Source organism: Lycium ferocissimum, chromosome 12 (genome assembly GCF_029784015.1).
Source record: "Lycium ferocissimum isolate CSIRO_LF1 chromosome 12, AGI_CSIRO_Lferr_CH_V1, whole genome shotgun sequence".
In the NCBI taxonomy this organism is placed as follows: Eukaryota; Viridiplantae; Streptophyta; class Magnoliopsida; order Solanales; family Solanaceae; genus Lycium; species Lycium ferocissimum.
This window is the reverse complement of record NC_081353.1, coordinates 48,587,108-48,605,918: the sequence shown is the minus strand read 5'-3', so window position 1 is coordinate 48,605,918 and position 18,811 is coordinate 48,587,108. Positions and strand designations below refer to the sequence as shown.

Sequence of the window (18,811 nt, the reverse complement as noted above, 5' to 3'; positions counted from 1 at the left end):
CTCTATGCCTCAATAGTACCATTTCCAACGGCTAAAACACTTTTATATCAATGTCAACAAGTATGCCCATATACATATACGCAAGCCGACGAGGTTAACAAAATGATATACAAAATATGAGCCGACAAGGCTAAAAGACATCTAACTGTACACAATTGTCTACGAGCCTCTAAAAAGAGTGTGTGCCATCATATAGACGGGACAGGGCCCCGCCATGACCATATATACACAAAAGAATAGTACCCACAGCTGCAGCTCCGGATCAAATGGAGCTCCTCTAAGCAATCTCTGGATAAGCAACCTAAGGATCAAGTCTATCTCCCTGTCCACCTACGGGCATGACGCGTCCACAAACAAAAGAACGTCCGTACGGATAATGTACTGAGCATGTAAAGCATAATCAATAACATAAATAAGCATGAACGATAACATAAGAAAGAAGGGTCATGGGGTGATAGAGCCATTACACCTCTAGCGACGTTCATCACATTCGCTTACCCTTTTTCTAATGGGAACCTTCCATTACACACACTTATACATATAGTAGTATCATACCCCGAGCCATGAGGTTCGATGTCTTACGTACCCCACCATAACAAGGTTCGTGTTATACATACCGACCCTACCAAGGCTCGGTGTTATCCGTACCAACCGCAATGGGTGCGAACGAGATGAATATCATACCCAACCATATAAGCTTAGTGTTCTTAATAATCATACTTGGATACGTATATATATATATATATATATATATATATATATATATATATATATATATATATATATATATATATATAAGTACATAAGTATCATCAACATCGTCATCATTTCTGTTATATCCTTCTTTAGAGGATCAACTATCATAGGATGAGACTAATGGTATCGTGAGAATATCAAGAATCATGGGCTTTAGTGATTATAGGAATGAAGTCATCTTGGAAGACACTGTGGAATCCATGTGAAGGTATGCACGATAGAATCATGCCTTAAAGAAAGAAGGGTTAGCCTTACATACCTCTTTGCCTTCTTAGCTACTTATCGTTCATCGCCAAGGCTTGAGAAATCTACATTTAAAAGGATTCATACCATGGTTAAGTCTTAAAGACACTATTGAATTCAAACTAGAACAACTCACAAGAAACAAAATCGGGCAACATTTCCTTATTTCATCGACTTCCACCATATCGCAAAACAACCCCCAAACAACCATAATAACATCCACAACATCATACTCAAGTAGTCATATTCAATTAAGTCTCAAAGTTGATTCTCATATTTAACTTACATCAACAACTTCACATCCACCCTTTGCACAATTTTATACAACACTTCCTCGTCCTTATTAATACCCTTCATAGCAAGATTATATCCAGAGAATACTAAGAATCATGACTCAAGTTATTTTACTACTCACAAACATCATGAAATCTACATTTGGACCTCATCTTCTACTTTCTCCTTTCACCCAAGTTATTCAACAACTAAGCATTCTTAATAACATGAAATAAGCATGAAGACTAACCTTTTACCTCATAAAAATGAGCTTTGGAGCAAGTTATCAACTTGTATGAAAACCCTAACTTCAATAACTAAGGAATTCCCCTAACTTCAATACCTAAGGAATTCTTGAAGTCTACTAACCTTAGCAAGTCTTCCAACACATGGATATCTTGATTCTTGCTATTTGATCTTTGATTTCTCTTGGGTTTGAGTAGAATATGCTTGAGAGAAGGTTATAGAGCTTTTAAGGGTTTGGGAGAAGTGGGAAATGAAAAATATGAGCTTGGGTCATATATATGTAAAAAGGAAAAAAATCTAGAAAAAGTGACCCGACTTGGTTATACGGACACTTATACGATCCGTATAATTTTATACGGTCCGTATAAGTGACGGTATAATCCCACCAGGGATTGGCCTTCTCGGGAAAGGTTATACGGACCGTATAAGTGGTCGTATAACTCAACTTTTCCGAAGTTGTTCTCGTTGATTCGTTCGACTTTCAATCCTTATGGAACCTTTTTAACACTTATATAACACATCATTAACCATACAAGAGGCCCCATAGCGCCTCCTCAAGACATTACTAAATAAATATTAGCCCAATTACGGCGAAAACCTTTCCAAACATGACTTACATCTCACTTTCTTGCCGAACTTAGTTTCACATACTCATATGACTTCAAAATCCTATAATACACACTTTAAGCTATCTAATACTTTCCTTAACCTCGTAAGGACTTCGTATTCATCTTAAGCTAGCATTAGTCTACTCACCATGCAACAATCCGAAATCTCCGAGATGTAACACCTTTTCGCTCAAAATTGCCATTAAGACTAATGGCCCATACCCAATTAAAATAATTCAAAATTATTTAATACGTGGCATTACATGATTGACCTAATTTTGGGTCCCACTGTATTTTTTTGACTTATTTTTTTGTCATTTTGGCTTAAAAACAAGTGTTTAAAAGCACTTTTTTATTTTACTCATAACACTACAAAAAAACTTAAAAGCTATTTTGGCTTAAAAGCACATAAAATAAGCCAATCCAGGCTTAGTCTTCTTTCTCCCATCAACCCCTCCCTCCTCCAATATTTTCTCTAATTACTTATTTGTTTGCTCATTTTTTTATAAAGTAAACCGTTTAATTATGCAAAATTATTTTGATTATGACCAAAATAACTAAATTAGTTTGAGTTTGAATCTGAACTGATCCTAAGTTTTTATTGAGCTTATTTGTGTTGAATACTGCCAAAAAAAAAAAAAAAGTTTCATCTCCATAAAATTTGGACATCCATTGATAAACATTGACCGCAATTTGAAAATTTAATTTCGAGATTTGTTGGCGATTTGAACTTGGTATGTTGAAATTTGACTCTTAAGCTCAAGCGTGATTGATACTTGGAAAAAAAAAAATCATTAAAGGAGTGAACTAAAGCCGCCATTGAAGGAGCTTTTCAAAGCTTGCTTTAAATTCCTAAATCTGTAAATTTGGGTGTATAAATCATTTGGGTGATACTATTTTGAAAGTTAGTAGCATGAATATTCATCGGACTAGGGCTTAGAAGCAGAAAACTCCATGGAAGTCATTAATGAAGCTTGAAGGTTCAAGTTAGAAGATGACATGGTGGCGGTAGAGATTTTCTCACACGGGCCGGGACAAAATAGGGTCATGGATGGATTTATTTATTTTTTAATTTGGGAAGGATTTAAATTTTGTGTCCGATCTGGTCACGTAATAAAATAAATATTTAATTATTTTAATGTGACCGTTTAAATAAGGGCAAAGTAAACCCAATAGGTTAATGGCACGGGCATTTTTGGCCCGATAGATAGATTAAAGACAATATTGTATCAAATCCAATAGTTCAGGGGCATTTTAGGCCCTTTTTCGTTTTAATTATAATACATGTTTATTGATAATTTTCTTTCATGGAGGTAAATTGCATAGTATGATAGTAATGTGTTTTAAGAAATTGTGATTCTTTGATTGTTTGAAAGTTAAGATGTTAGAGTTGATTTGCTTCTCATAAAAGCTTTTACATCCTTGCATTATTTATACTTGTAAAATCATGGTAGAAATTTTCTTTTCTATGAGTTTATTTAAAATTATTAATGTATTTTTTTGTGTGTTATTATACTATTTTACTACACTATAAATTAAAAATTTAAAGATCCACGGGCTTACGCCTCGCCCCGCCTCACGTCCTCACCTTTTAAAACACCAATCTGAAGCTTTCCAATTTTATCCGCAAATCTCCGAATATAATACGTTATTGTTAAACTAAATACCAATTTTTCCTATCTTAAATTCAGCAAAATCACAGCGTCATCATGTTTTGGGAGAAAACAAATGGGTATGTCCAGAAAACTCAATTGGAGTTCGGTCTTCGGTAGTTGCCTTCAACAAATATCCCCGAAACATGTGTAATATGTGAATAATAATTGTATCATATGTGTATAATTAGTTAGTATACATTGATTATACATTTATTTATATATTTTTTATACACAAATTATATAACAATGATACATATCCTATATAACAATGATACGGACTAATAATGCATTTTCTATACATATACAGGATCTAGTTTAAAAAAAGCTATGAAATGGAATTGTTTTAAAAAGGCTAAAAAGTATCTATAAAGCTTGTTGGGCCATCGGTTGTCAATAGTTTCACCGGGATAGGCATTTATGTCTTTGTCCCATTTATTAAGGCGGCGCCTTAGGATATTATACCTTATTATGAACTATGGTTTGCTCATTTGGTAAGATCGCATAAGAGTTGTAAAGGTTTTGATAGTTTTTAAAAATTTATAATTTAAAATCATGTCCAAACGGTAAAAAAGACCACTTCTTTAATATTAAGGAAGGGCATAGTTGGAATTATTAATTTTGATCTTGAATTCTAAAATGACACTTATTTTGGATAAAAACTCATCCACACTCAGCATTTACACCAAATCAATTCAATTTATCGTTGTTAAATAACTTAATAAAGTGAATATATACATCAGTTAACCTTAATTAAGTAAGTAATAATTACACATATTCAAATACATGTGATGCATTCATTGATTTGACGTAAACCCCGCTGCGGATAACTGTTTACCCCCTTATGTGTTAGAGCCTATTTGGATGGGCTTAAGAAAAACAGCTTATAAGCTGGAAACAGCTTATAAGCCAAAAAAAAAAATGGGGTAGCCCAACTTATTACTTTTTTAAGGTAAGCCAAACGAGCCCAATTATTTTTCGAGCTTATTTTAAGCACAATAAATAATTTGGTCACAAATAAACAAAAAAAAAAAAAACTAAAAACAGCTGATAAACAATTTATAAGCCAATCCAAACGGGCTCTTAGTAATTTTTTTAAGCTAAAGCAAGGTTAAAATGTGACAACAATGAAAGCAAAGACAAACCAATATACACTTGCAAAAGTTCTTTTGGATTTGAGAAAGGACAATTGAGTTTTCAGGTCTGTAATCAGAGTTGCACCATAGCTGGGTGTATATATTGCTGTTTCTGCCATTTGGGTATGTGTTTTTTTCTGCAGTTTTGGCAATAAACAAAAAAAAAATCTAGATCAAAATCTATAGCATAGGAAAAATAAGAAGAATAATAAAAAAGCAGCAAAATGATAATAAGGGGTAATAAAACGGGCTCAGGTCTTTATTTGGGTAAAAAAAAAAAAGTCAGGGGTTGTTAAATGGTTAAATTTGGCTGAGTAAATTTGGCTGAGTAAATTTGGCAAGAGATAATGTACAGACCGGAGAATACAAAGTTTCAAGAGGAAGGATAAAGGGAGAAGAACAGGAAACAGGATCAAAGTTCTCAAATGAATAAGGGAATGGAGGTCCATTTTTAATCTAACATGTGTGTTCGTTTTGCAGGTTTCATCTCTATGGTTTTTCCCCTATTGTTTGTTCATTGTGTGGTATCAGCACCCTGGGGTGTTCATTCTATTGGACAGAAAATGATGGAAAAACCTCACAACACATTTTCAAGGAATAAAGAAAGGGCCAAACAAGAAACACCAGCCAAGATACAGCAGCACAACAATCTCAACATTGCATATTCAGGAAACCCAGAAATACAAAAATCAGCAAATTGCAAGTATCTCACAAAGGGTACTTTTGGAATAAATATCAACAATTCACAAGCAGCTCAAATGAAGAAGACGGATGGTCAATACCGAAAATACAAAGCAATAAGCAGAGGGATAGAAGCGATTTTTGAAGCTACACACTTTCAATCAAACAAATCTGGAAGAAAAGTGCAATCAACAATAACAAAAGTGAAGAACAAGAAACAAACCTTAGATTGATTCACCACAAGGCCTTACAAAGTTACAGATCCATATCTCGAATCACCGGCGGCGATGATAATCACAAACGGAAACAATGGGTCATCTCGACGTTTGCACCTGTGGACCGGTCAAATAGTAGATTTAGCTAGCTTTCTTATTTTGCTTTTGTCTTTCTTATTTTGCTTTTCTCTTTCTTATTTGCAGACACTATCTGGTTTTGTTTAGTTCCTGTTTGATTATTAATAAAATAGTCACTAGGTGACAAAAAGCCTAGTGACCTTTAAATTTAAAAAAAAAAAAAAAAACCCTTTTTTTTTTTTGAATAACCATTCATAAGTCAGTGATTTTAAAGTGACAATAATTAGAAATGCAGTGACTTTTTTAGGACAAAATGTTATCTATGTATGATCATTTGGAAATAAATCAACTGGAGAAAAAAACGCGTGCATTATTGTCAGTCACTATCAAGAAAGCTTTAAGACTATTAATAGTAATTCCTTTTTATGCGAATTGGCTCTACTTTTTTAAGTGGTGTACGGATGACATGATAAGTCAACACAAAAAACCAAATTCGTCTATAGTTTTGTTGATGCACGTCTCTGTACATATAAGTGGATCTTGATTCTTGAAAATCATAGCAAGCACTTATCAAATATTTTAGTTCTTGTTGGTGTTAATAGTGTTGTGCTAGATCATATGAAAACTGGAATTTGTGTGATTTCTTTTTTAGTCCATCACCCATATAGTCTACAGAAAAGAATATCTCTTCACAAGAACTTATTGATATTTGCAATTTATTTCATCTGTTTTTCTTCTTTCATCCTTTTTTGGGATAATTACAGTGAAAAATGGTTGCTTTTGGGAAGAAGTTGAAGGAAAGACAAATTCAAGAATGGCAAGGGTATGTCCTAAGTCCTTTATAGACTTTAAATTATGTATCCTTTCATTCATTTCAACTTGTTGGCAACTTATGTTGCTCGGATTCTCAAAAAATGCACTGCTTTTGAAGGATCTGATACGCAATCGAGTGATTTTTGAAGAGTCTGAGCAACATAGTTGGCAACTAGAGATTGCATTAATGTTTATTCATCTGTATGGATTATGCAGGATTAATTTCCTAACTTGAATCCTGTCATTTGTGCATGTTCGGATTTTTTTTTTCCAACCTAGCTATGTTTGAGTGTGTTATTTGTAATACTAAGTATGCTTAAGAAATAACATGCTGTTAAACTCAAATATATGCTATATGCTTCTTGAGCACATACTTGGCAGCAATTCTCAGTGATAATGTTGTTTGATCGAAAAATAAGTAACATAAGATACACTGCTTAAAAGGAAAGCAAATTCTGCTTCTGGCTGTTTGTGCCAATAAAAGAGATAATGGTTAACTACCACCTAATGAATGGAAAGGCAACAAGAAAGCTACAACAAAATAGGTTGAACTTCCACAGTTATGTTGATTGATAATGATTCTTTTGGACGTTCAGGTACTATATCAATTACAAAGTAATGAAGAAGAAGGTTAAGGAATACGCTGATCAAATCCAGGCTGGAGCACTCAATCAACGATATGTTCTCAAGGATTTCTCAAGGATGCTGGACAAGGAGGTATGGATTTGTGACGTGCATATCTACTACTCAGTCGGTCCTAAATTGTTTGGCACCATTACTATTTGGGGAGTAAATCATTTTCAAAGTATTTTTAACTCTGTAAAGTGTGATTGATAGTACTTCTATGTAATTTCTGATTATGTAAATTTTATTTCAAAAAAGTTTAAGAAATTAATATCCTTATCAACACTGAAATTAGATGTTTTGACCTTCGTACTTTGAACCCAACAATTCATTTTGGAAGGGGTGAGTAAATCTTGCTAGACATTTTGTTTAAGGAGATGTGTGGCTTGTGAACAAGGAGAAAGGGAAGGAAGGAGAGGGAGGCCTTTGATGAAAGTGCAACAAATAGGCTGCATTTCGATCTCATCCTACTAAATATTTTGTTCCTCGTGAAGTAATATTTCAAGTTCCGAAGTTTGTCAATCTTAATTGTCAGAGGCTTTCAAAGAATATTGTTGTATTAAGACCTAAGAGTAGCAGAAGACATATTATTATTCAGATCCTTAATCAATATCAGGATATTGAACCTTCATGGTACACATAAATCTTTTGTCCGCTACATATATTTTCTCTGAAGAACCAGATCTGTGGTTCAATTGATGATCTCTCTTACCACATTTAGTTTTTCCTTCTCGCTTTTACATCAGTTGTTCCACTAGCGTTTGAATTTTGGATAAGGATTTGGAGCAACAGTTGTCCTTAGACTTAGTCTGATTTTATCTAATTGATTGCAGTATCTAGGCACTAATGCTTGCATTAGGGTAGTCTGTCTACATCACACCCCTTGGGGTGTGGCCCTTCCCCGGACCCTGCTAACAAAGGATGCTTTGTGCACCGGGCCCCTTTTTGCTTGTAGTATCTAGGCATTTAGATTTTAGTGGTTGATTGGAAGGATTCTTCTTGTAGGGAAGAGTTTTCTACTGATGTATAAGAGCTCTTTTTTTGTCTCTGTAACATTGCAGATTGAGAAAGTTGTTTTATTTTTGTTGGAACAACAAGGAGTATTTGCAAGCAGGATATCTCAACTCAATGAACAGCAAGAACTTCTTCAAGAACAGCCTGATATATCCAAAGTAACTGAGCTACGAGAAGCTTATAGAAATGTGGGGCGTGATCTTTTAAAGCTTCTTTTTTTTGTTGAAATAAATGCCATTGGATTGCGGAAGATCCTTAAGAAATTTGATAAACGTTTCGGCTACAAATTCACTGATTACTATGTCAAAACCCGGGCAAATCATCCATATTCCCAACTTCAGCAAGTCTTCAACAATGTGGTAGTATGCTAAACTCAAATGCTAGTGTCTTCCTCTAATAATATATATATGTTGTTGCTACTATAAATAGTCCACTTTAGTCTAAAATTTCTTTTATGAAATTTGCTTAATCAGAAAAACTATAACTAAGTCATTACTGCAGCATTGGTTATTAATCAAACATGAATGAGAAAATATGGATTGCCTTAACAAATTTGATAATTGCAGGGATTAGGGGCAGTTGTTGGAGCAATATCTCGTAATCTTGCAGACCTTCAGGACCGTGAGGGAAGCTACTTGTCAATTTATGATCAGCCTGCTCTTCCACTTCAGGTATTCGCCTACTTCTTTTAGATCACTTTTTATGTATTTATTTAGGTTTTGTTAACATTATGTTTTCTGGCTGGTAAGATTTTTAAATTTCTGGTTATGCTCTACTATATTCTTATCTGGTACAAAGCCATTTTGCAGGAACCTGTAGTTGACTCAATGGAAGCAGCTATTGATAGATTAAGTTATTCAACTAACTTCCTTAACTATTCGGTCCAACGCTCCCTTATCATGCTAGAAGAGTTACCTAATCCTGTTGAGGAACAAGTTGATGATCAGAGATACCATTTTATGTCACTTGTCTTGAACCTGGCAAATACATTCCTTTATATGATCAATACATATATCGTTGTTCCAACAGCCGATGATTATTCTATGAGCCTTGGTGCTGCTGCGACAGTTTGTGGAATTGTGATTGGAGCAATGGCTGTTGCGCAGGTCTTTTCTTCTGTGTATTTCAGTGCCTGGTCAAACAGGTCTTACTTCAGACCTTTGGTATTTAGCAGTATAGTTCTTTTTGTGGGGAATGTGATGTATGCATTGGCCTATGATCTCCACTCAATACCAGTTCTCCTAATTGGTCGTATATTTTGCGGGTAAGCAAACACATCTGTGCAAGTCTGCATGCATTCGACTTTCATTACAATTACTTGAGATGTTTCTTTCCTATATTTTGGTAGAAGGGTTTTAGGTGGACAGTTCTTGTGTCTTACTTGTATGCCCTTCTAGGATCACATGTGTGTCTAGCCAAACTTGTTGATATATTCTGCAAGTTTTAAAGCAAAAGTTGGACTATAGTTAACTTTATGTCTCTGTATATTAGTAGTTGATGAAATTCATTATTTGTTGTTCTTAATTACTTTTCCCGTTGGTTCTTCCTCCTTGAATATAAATTCTCCTTATTCATCCAACGAGCCGAAATAAAAAAATTCAATCTTTCTCGATTCTGTAGCCAAATTTCCAAGACTCTGATCTAGCTGTTGAGGATAGAATTTTAAAGCTACTTTAGAGCAACTACCGCTGAAACTTCCAAAAACATAACTAAAGGGAAGTTCCTTCTACCTTTTGGGTGATTTCTCGTCGAGAACAGTAGTGCGCGGCCAGGAAGTCTCCTGGTAAAATATTTGCCACACTTAAAGGATTCCAGTGGCAACATAGGCCAAGAAGGCCAAGAAGTCGGTCAATTATTGAGGACTACCAAAAGTAAAGCATCTCTGTGGGTAGCATGTTTAGCAACTAATTTTCAACGGAACACGCAAGATCGTACGATTTTGAGTAGCATCATCTGCTTTACCATCTTTATAACATAATTCAGTCTCATTGTTGTCTCTGCTTTTGGGAGGTTATTTTGATATTAAAAATGCACTTTGCACTATACTATAAGTTAGCAAGATGTGATTTTTCCTGTTTCTTGAATTGCAGTTTGGGTTCCGCCAGAGCAGTGAACCGACGTTACATCAGTGACTGTGTGCCACTTAGAATCCGGATGCAGGCTTCAGCAGGTTTTGTAAGTGCTAGTGCACTTGGAATGGCATGTGGCCCTGCACTTGCTGGTTTACTTCAGACAAATTTTAAGATTTACAAGTTAACTTTCAATCAAGAAACTTTGCCTGGTTGGGTTATGGCTTTTGCATGGTTAATCTATTTGATATGGTTGTGGATCTCCTTTAGAGAACCTGCTCAAGAGACTGATGAAGTAAACAATGTTCCTCAGAAATCTAATGCTGGTAAGTTTAACTTTTTGTTTTTATTATCAATTTCGTCCTTGTGGTCTTAATTCCAAAAATGCCTATATGAGTGGTTGTAAATTTTCCTTTCCCCTTCATTCTCTGTCAAATTTTCCTTTCCCCTTCATTCTCTGTCATCATCAACTAAACTGACACCAGTCAAGAGTAAAAGGGGGAATGCCGAACTTTTAATTTCAAGTTTTGTTGCACGACTACATAATTTAAACTTTAAGCTCCAAAGTTATGTGGGAGCAAGATGAAGTACAGAAAAGAAGTAATTCATTTGGAGTTTTAGTCTTTCAGTTCCTTTCGGTTGAATAATTATCTCAAGTTGCTAAGTTCCTTGTCTTTTAGTTGTGACATAGGTTGCGAGAGCATAGTCCCTGCAAATGTCTTACGATCAAAAGTCCCTAGAAACTTTGTCTGGCACCAGGCAAAATCACAAAACAAGGGCTGGGTTGTTACAAGATGAGATCAGTTTTAACCACTTCGCGATTCATTTTGATCTCATTGTTTGTACTACCTGTAAGAGTTAGCTTTTATATACATAAAAACCACAGTAACAATGCACATTACATATGCGACGCGCATGTAGTGGGCTCACACTGACATTTACACTTTTATCCAACTATATTGGGGCATGTGGGTGACATTAAGTATAACCTCATTTAGAGGATTTAATAAGATTTTTCATTTCTGGAGTGCATATGTTTGGGTAATGGTACCCCCCTTTTCAATTGTTAGGAAACCATAATTTGGAAAGAGTCACGCTTAATGTTGGCAACTCACATAATCCGGACCTTTCATTTAGGAGCTCCTGAAGTGAAACAAAGACAAATCTGGTTCATTCCTACAGTAAAATGCTACTATCTATATATTTAGGAGCAGCTAGGCTGAGAATTGGGTCCTGGAACATTGGCACCCTGATGGGGAAGTCTATAGAGTTGGCGAAGATTCTTGAGAAGAGGAAGATCAACATAGCATGTGTCCAAGAGTCTAGATGGGTGGGAGATAGGGCCCGGGATGTAGATGGGTTTAAGTTGTGGTTCTCAGGAGGCCGAGAAGGGCAAGAACGGAGTTGGCATTCTAGTTGATAGAGAGCTCGTGATGCGGTGGTAGGGGTCGGGAGGGTGAGTGATAGGCTGATGACTATTAAGGTAGTAGTTGGAGGGCATACTTTAAACGTGGTTAGTGCTTACGCACCGCGGGCGGGCCGGGATGAGGAGATCAAAAGGCGATTACGGGAGGATTTGGACGAGGTTGTGCGGGGTTTCCGCGCTCGAGAAAAGCTTTTTCTTGGTGGTGATTTCAATGGCCACATCGGGTCGTCGGCTAGGGGATACGATGATGTGCATGGAGGCTTCGGGTTTGGGGATAGAAATGAGGGAGGTACGGCTCTGTTGGATTTCGCGAGAGCTTTCGATTTGGTGATAGCGAACTCTAGTTTTCAGAAGAGGGAAGAGCATTTGGTCACCTTTCGGAGTACGAGGGCCAAGACCCAAATTGATTACCTACTCTCCCGTAAGTGCGATAGACGTTTATGCACGGACTGCAAGGTTATCCCGAGCGAGAACCTCACGACCCAACATAGGCTCTTGGTTATGGACCTGGAGATAAAAAGGAAGAGGAGAAAGAGGGTTGTATCGGGTCAGCCGAAGATTAGGTGGGACGCTTTGAACAAGGACAATGCCCGGGGAGAGGCCGGGAGCAGACGGTTGAGAGCGATGGGAGCCTGGAGGAGTAGCGGGGATGCGAGTAGTATGTGGACTACGACGGCGGCTAACATCAGGGAAGCGGCAAGAGAGGTGCTAGGGGTCTCAAAGGGTTACTCTGGCAGACACAAAGGGGACTGGTGGTGGAACGGAGAGGTACAAGGTAAAGTGGAAGCTAAGAAAACAGCGTATCTAAAGCTAGTAGAGAGCACAGACGAGGAAGAGAAGAGGACTAACAGGGAGCTGTATAAGAAAGCGAGGAAGGAGGCGAAGTTAGCGATTCTGACGGCGGCTAAGGCACGAGCTGCTTTTGGACGACTGTATGAAGATTTGGGGGAAAAAGGGGACGAAGTTGTACGGGCTAGCGAGTGAGGGAGAGGAAGGCTCGGGACTGGATCAAGTGAAGTCGGGACTGGATCATCAAAGACGAGGGAGGGAAAGTTTTGGTAGAGGATGCCCTTATTAGACGAAGATGGCAGTCCTACTTTCATAAACTCCTGAACGAAGAGGGGGACCGGAACATAGTTTTAGGCGAATTGGAGCTCTCTGAGAGCCGCCGTGATTTTGGATACTGCAGGCGGGTTAAGGTTGAAGAGGTCGAGGCGGTTATGCGGAAGATGAGCAGGGGGAGGGCGACCGGGCCAGATGAAATACCGGCAGAATTTTGGAAGAATGCGGGTAGGGATGGCTTGGAGTGGCTTACGCGGTTGTTGAATGTTATTTTTAGGACGGCAGAGATGCCTGAAGAGTGGAGATGGAGCACCATGATCCCGTTGTATAAAAACAAGGGGGATATTCGAAGCTGCAACAACTATGGGGTATCAAGCTGTTGAGCCATACGATGAAAGTTTGGGAGAGAGTGGTGGAAGCGAGGATGAGGAAGTTAGTTTCTATTTCGGAGAACCAGTTCGGATTCATGCCGGGGCGTTCGACTACAGAAGCCATTCACCTAGTGAGGAGGTTGGTGGAACAGTATAGGGATAAGAAGACTGACTTGCACATGGTGTTTGTCGACCTTGAGAAGGCTTACGACAAGGTCCCGAAAGGAGGTCTTTGTGGAGATGTCTGGAAGCTAGAGGTGTTCCTGTAGCATACATTAGAGTGATTAAGGACATGTATGATGGAGCCAAAGGTGAGGACGTTTGGAGGTGACTCGGAACACTTTCCAGTCACGATAGGCCTTCACCAGGGGTCGCGCTTGGCCGTTTACGTTTCTTGTGGCTATGGACGCTCGACAAGCCACGTTCGAGGAGAGGTACCGTGGTGCGTCTTTGTTTGCGGATGACATTGTGCTTATTGACGAGTCGAGGAGCGGTGTTAACGCGAGGGCCCGGAGGTTTGGCGACGAGACTGCGGGTCGAAGGGTTTCAAGTTGAGCGAGGACTAAGACGAGTACTTAGAGTGCAAGTTCGGTAATGGGAGTCAAGTAGAGGACGAGGACGTGCGGTGGATACCGGAGTCGTCACGAAGAAAAGAAAGTTTCAAGTACACAGGGTCGATCGTCAAGGGACTGGCGAGATTGACGACGATGTCACACATCGTATTGGAGCGGGATGGATGAAATGGAAGCTCGCATCGGGGGTGTTATGTGATAAAAAGGTGCCGCCTTTTCTAAAGGGAAAGTTCTACAAAGCGGTGGTTAGACCGGCTATGTTGTATGGGACGGAATGCGGCCGGTTAAGAAGCGCGTGTCCGGAAAATGAAGGTAGGGCGAGATGCGGATGCTGAGATGGATGTGTGGGCATACCAGGAGAGATAGGATTCGGAATGAAGTGATTCGGGATAAGGTGGGTGTGGCCTCTGTGGTGGATAAGATGCGGGAAGGGAGGTTGAGGTGGTTCGGCCACGTGCAGCGGAGATGCGCGAATGCGCCAGTGAGGAGGTGTGAGAGGATGGCTGTTGTGGGCCTGAAGAGAGGGAGGGGTAGGTCAAAGAAGGCCTGGGGAGAGGTGATTCGGCAGGACATGGCGTTACTCCAGCTTACCGAGGACATGACCGGTGATAGGAGGGGGTGGAGGTCGAGTATCAGGGTAGAGGGCTAGTGGGGGGCCGCGAGGTTTCCTTTCTCGTACTAGGAGTATTTTTATCCTGCTTCTATGTGTTGATCTTATCTATCTTTGTTATTTTATCATGACTTCGTTGATCTTGCTATTTCTCATTTTCACATGGTTTTGATTTGCTGGTCCGTATCTGACTCTTTTCCCTTGTTTTCCTTGTTTTCTTTTGAGCCGAGGGTCTTTCGGAAACAGCCTCCCTACCTTCCAAGGTGGGGGTAAGGTCTGCGTACACTTTACCCTCCCCAGACCTCACGTTGTGGGATCCAACTGGGTATGTTGTTGTTGTTGTTGTATTTAATACAAATGATAAAACTTGTATTTTCACTCTCCATTATGTGCAGTCTTGTGATATTATTTGGAAATTCCAAAATACAAATTGTCTACAGAGTGGTAAAACAAGAGTTCTCTTTAAATGCTTCTGATATTAAATCTTTTGATGCCAGCAGAAAACGATGCCCTTGAAAAGGGTGTTGTGCAACCATTGCTGACGAAATCAGTGGGTGATGAACAAGACAATGAAGGTGACCAAGAATGTGATGGCAGTGAAGAAGCTCCCGAGGAGTCTCGTCGTCCAGCCAACTCCATAGTAGAGGCATACAGATTACTGACTCCTTCTGTGAAGGTATGTGGAGCTCCTTTCTATTGTGTGAGAGTAATATTCTTTTTGTTGTATGTGGAGCTCCTTCTATTGTGTGAGAGTAATATTCTTTTTGTTTTATGGGCAAAAAAGTGGACTAGTGAAATTAGTTTCTTTTACTGTTCAATGGCAATTTGTCTGTTGGGCATCAAACCACTAATCCGGTGTGCTTGCTTCCCTAATATTGCTTGTAGTTTGAAATTATTCGTCTTTGGGGAAATTGATCAGGGGGGTTAAAGAAGGAACAACGATTGGGGAGAGGACATGAATTTTTTAGATTATCATGGTTGAAATCCTGAATAACAAGCTCCTGTTGGGAGTTGGCAGTCTACAGGTACTAATCAAATGAGAAAATCTCTTCTACCATCTCGCGATACCTCTACAGCTTGACCCGCAGCAGTCCCTTGACCAACTCCAGGTCCAATAGAAGCAAGCCCTACGGCCAATCCAGCAGCAATAACGGAAGCGGCAGAAATCAGTGGATTCATGATAAGTTCTTAGTTACTTCAACTGGATGAGTCCTAGCGAGGGAATAATTGAAGTCATAATTCATTGGTTGATTGTATCATTAACCATTTCTTTTTGAATTGGTTGAACTTTTAAAAGAGCCACATCCTCTATTGCTATGCATCACGTTGTGTGGAGAAACACATACCGACGACAGATTAGCTATTCCTGGACAACACGTGTTATTTTGGAGGGATGCTATAGGATATAAGTTAATGAACAGAACTCGGTGTTGCTTGAGAACTGCAGGGATGAGAGAGAAATCAAAACGTGCACTGGTTTGAAAATCCAGTTAGCAATCCGAACATTCCCTTAGCACCATTAAGAAAAAGGAAAAACAAACAAAAATGATGGACCACTTTTTACTTGTTCCCAACAAACATCACATTATGTTATCTACCGTTTGGTTGTGCTATTAAGAATAATACTAACCAATGACCATTCATGTAACTCTTTGATGCAGGTTCAATTATTAATCTATTTTATGCTGAAATATGCTATGGAGGTTTTACTTTCAGAGTCTAGTGTCGTCACGGCATATTACTTTAGCTGGTCAACGAGTACCGTCTCAATTTTTCTTGCATGTCTGGGCCTCACAGTTCTTCCAGTAAATATTGCTGTGGGGAGCTACATAAGTAACATCTTTGAGGACAGGTAATTTATCTTGAAACAAGAACAACATTTTTGAAGCTTATTTTCTTGAGGGCGTGCTATAAACGTGACTATTTGGCTATATATATATATATACAAATTTGCCATTGCTAACTGATGGAGACTATTTGAAAATGCAATAATGTGCTTTGTTTGCAATGGAATGTTGTCAGTAGATGGTATTTATTTAGTAGAAGGATTACTTAACTGTAGCATTTCTCTTTCAGCTTTCATTTAGCTGTTACATTAAATTTCTTGCTAGAATACTTATGCATATATTTTTATTGCCATTCCGAACTAGTCTGGGAATTAGGCATAGATGGTTGATTGATTGAGCAATGCTTCTGTACATATTGGATATTTCTCATGCTTTGCCAAGAATTTTTAAAAAAGGTTTTAGCAGTTATTCACATTAAATCTAATTACAGAATTTTAAAAAGTCTCATCTTGTTATTCCTAGCTATTAAAACTGTGATCAAGTTCTTTGTGAACTAGATAAAAGGAATAATCTTACTAGGGAGAGAAAGCCAAGCCCGTGAAAATTCACAATTCTCTAGTATGTTGAATGTTTGCCATATTATTCTCTCTGCAGGCAAATTCTGCTGGCATCTGAAATCATGGTTTGTCTTGGTATACTCCTGAGCTTTCAAGTTATTATCCCGTATTCAGTACCACAATATGTCTGCTCAGGCCTCCTAATGTTTGTATTCGCTGAAGTATTAGAAGGTGTGATCTCTATTTCTCTTTATTTTCCTCCTTGAGAAACATACGTATTCTTAATTCTCAATATGACCTATCGTGATGATAAAAAAGAATATTGTATTGTTGAACTTGTAAGCTTGAACTTGTCCTCTGCTAATTTGGGTGCATGATTGCTGCAGTGGACAGTATCATAGCATTTATAACACATGTTCCGTTAAGACTCTTGATTTGTTAGTTTTTGCCTTGTAACTGCTGCAGTGCCTAATTGAGTTAAAGCACAAATATACAGTTCTTTCCACCAAATGAGTCACAAGATTAGCCATACATTACTTCACAACCTAAGGAAGTTGTTGATTTGAGGAAACAAGGTTAAAATAAACATATTTTAGATAAGCAAATCTAATACTACTGAGAACAATATTTATAGTTGGTGTTAATATTTGCTAATGCCTACTCTGCCGTAGATAAAAGCCTGTAATTTAAGTGGAGAAGGGTAGAGCGGCGGGGCCATTATCCATTGAGTTTCAGCCTGTCATTTAAGTGGAAAAGGTTAGAGGGGCGGGGCCATTATCGATTGAGTTTCAGTCTGTCATTTAAGTGGAAAAGGGTAGAGGGGCGGGCCATTATCCATTGAGTTTCAGTCTGTCATTTAAATGGAAAAGGGTGGGGGGTTGTTGGGGGTGGCGGGAATATTTAGCCATTGAGTTTCGAACTATGCGTCACTGATCCTCGGGGATTTCTTGGTTGTCAAAAAATTGCTAAGCACTACCTCATTTAACAAAATTTGGGAAGGTGTAATGATGAAATTCTGTTGGTTTTATGCCACTTCGCATTCTAAAATCGCTACTATTTGACTGATGACACAGGTGTAAATTTATCTCTTCTCTCTCGAGTAATGTCATCAAGGCTTTCTCGAGGAACCTACAATGGAGGTCTCTTGTCCACAGAAGCTGGCACAATTGCTCGGGTGATAGCTGATGTAACTATAACTCTAGCTGGATATTTAGGACAGAGCAGGCTCTTGAATGTTACTCTTCTCCCTTCACTTCTGATATGCATAGGGTCCATTTTTGCAACATGTCGTACCTACAATTCTCTTTACTGATTCACACTCTTGTATGTGTACAATGAAATAACCGACTATTTTGTTGCTCACCCTTTCTCTTTTTGGTTTCTTAGTTGATTTGCTTCTTGTACCTTTTTTCCCTCTTCGTGTTACATATAGGAAGGGTAAAGGAAGATGTTGAAGGGCATGCTACCTGTGGGATTTTAAGCTTCTACCAATAGGACGGCGAGTGTACATAGGGGTGGATTCATGATTTGAACATTATAAGTTTGAGTTTTCAGTTTATAGACAAAGTGAGCTGGCTCTCATACCATATTGGATGAACTTTTGATTGGGCTTCTATGAATTGTTGCTGTAAATTTTCGTAAATAGATGTATTTCTTCACCTCAACTTGGTGCTGGTTTTTTATGTTTGGCTCTTTCTTTCTATGTTGCTTTGACTCTCCAAAAATGTTGTCACACCCCTGTTCCTCTAAGATTGCACTAGTTTTGGAGAATCCGACATGGACTCGGCAGCATTTTTAATGGGTCCGTGCAACATAGATTCTTCCATGGAAAATGTAAGCTTACAAAGTTGTACCTGGCTAGAAGCTAAGTTATTCATGTATTAAATCATGTATAAGTAATACCATATGCGGTAGCATTCATTTGCTGTGTATAAAATTCAATGCACCTAATACGGTGTTTGGTTTGCAACTTAGAAACTCGCATAATTAATACATGTATTAGTTATGAGGGAATATAT

General features: G+C 38.3%; 1 protein-coding gene across 3 annotated transcripts; it reads left to right on the top strand.

The window, feature by feature from the left end:
• The first annotated feature begins 5,018 nt into the window (after positions 1 to 5,018).
• On the top strand, positions 5,019 to 18,473 carry LOC132041018 (SPX domain-containing membrane protein At4g22990-like). 3 transcript variants are annotated; one of them, XM_059431756.1, is made up of 11 exons: positions 5,019 to 5,037; positions 6,653 to 6,711; positions 7,298 to 7,418; positions 8,387 to 8,698; positions 8,906 to 9,010; positions 9,149 to 9,603; positions 10,430 to 10,734; positions 14,947 to 15,125; positions 16,111 to 16,301; positions 16,891 to 17,024; positions 17,867 to 18,473. In XM_059431756.1, the coding sequence occupies exons 2-11, from the start codon at positions 6,659 to 6,661 to the stop codon at positions 18,103 to 18,105; spliced, it is 2,094 nt and encodes a 697-aa protein (XP_059287739.1). In that variant the 5' UTR covers positions 5,019 to 5,037; positions 6,653 to 6,658; the 3' UTR covers positions 18,106 to 18,473. The 3 variants fall into 3 exon arrangements, with proteins under 3 accessions (XP_059287739.1, XP_059287738.1, XP_059287740.1); XM_059431755.1 differs by lacking the exon at positions 5,019 to 5,037 and adding an exon at positions 6,213 to 6,300; XM_059431757.1 differs by lacking the exon at positions 5,019 to 5,037 and having other exon boundaries at positions 6,340 to 6,711; positions 14,950 to 15,125.
• Positions 18,474 to 18,811: the final 338 nt, after the last annotated feature.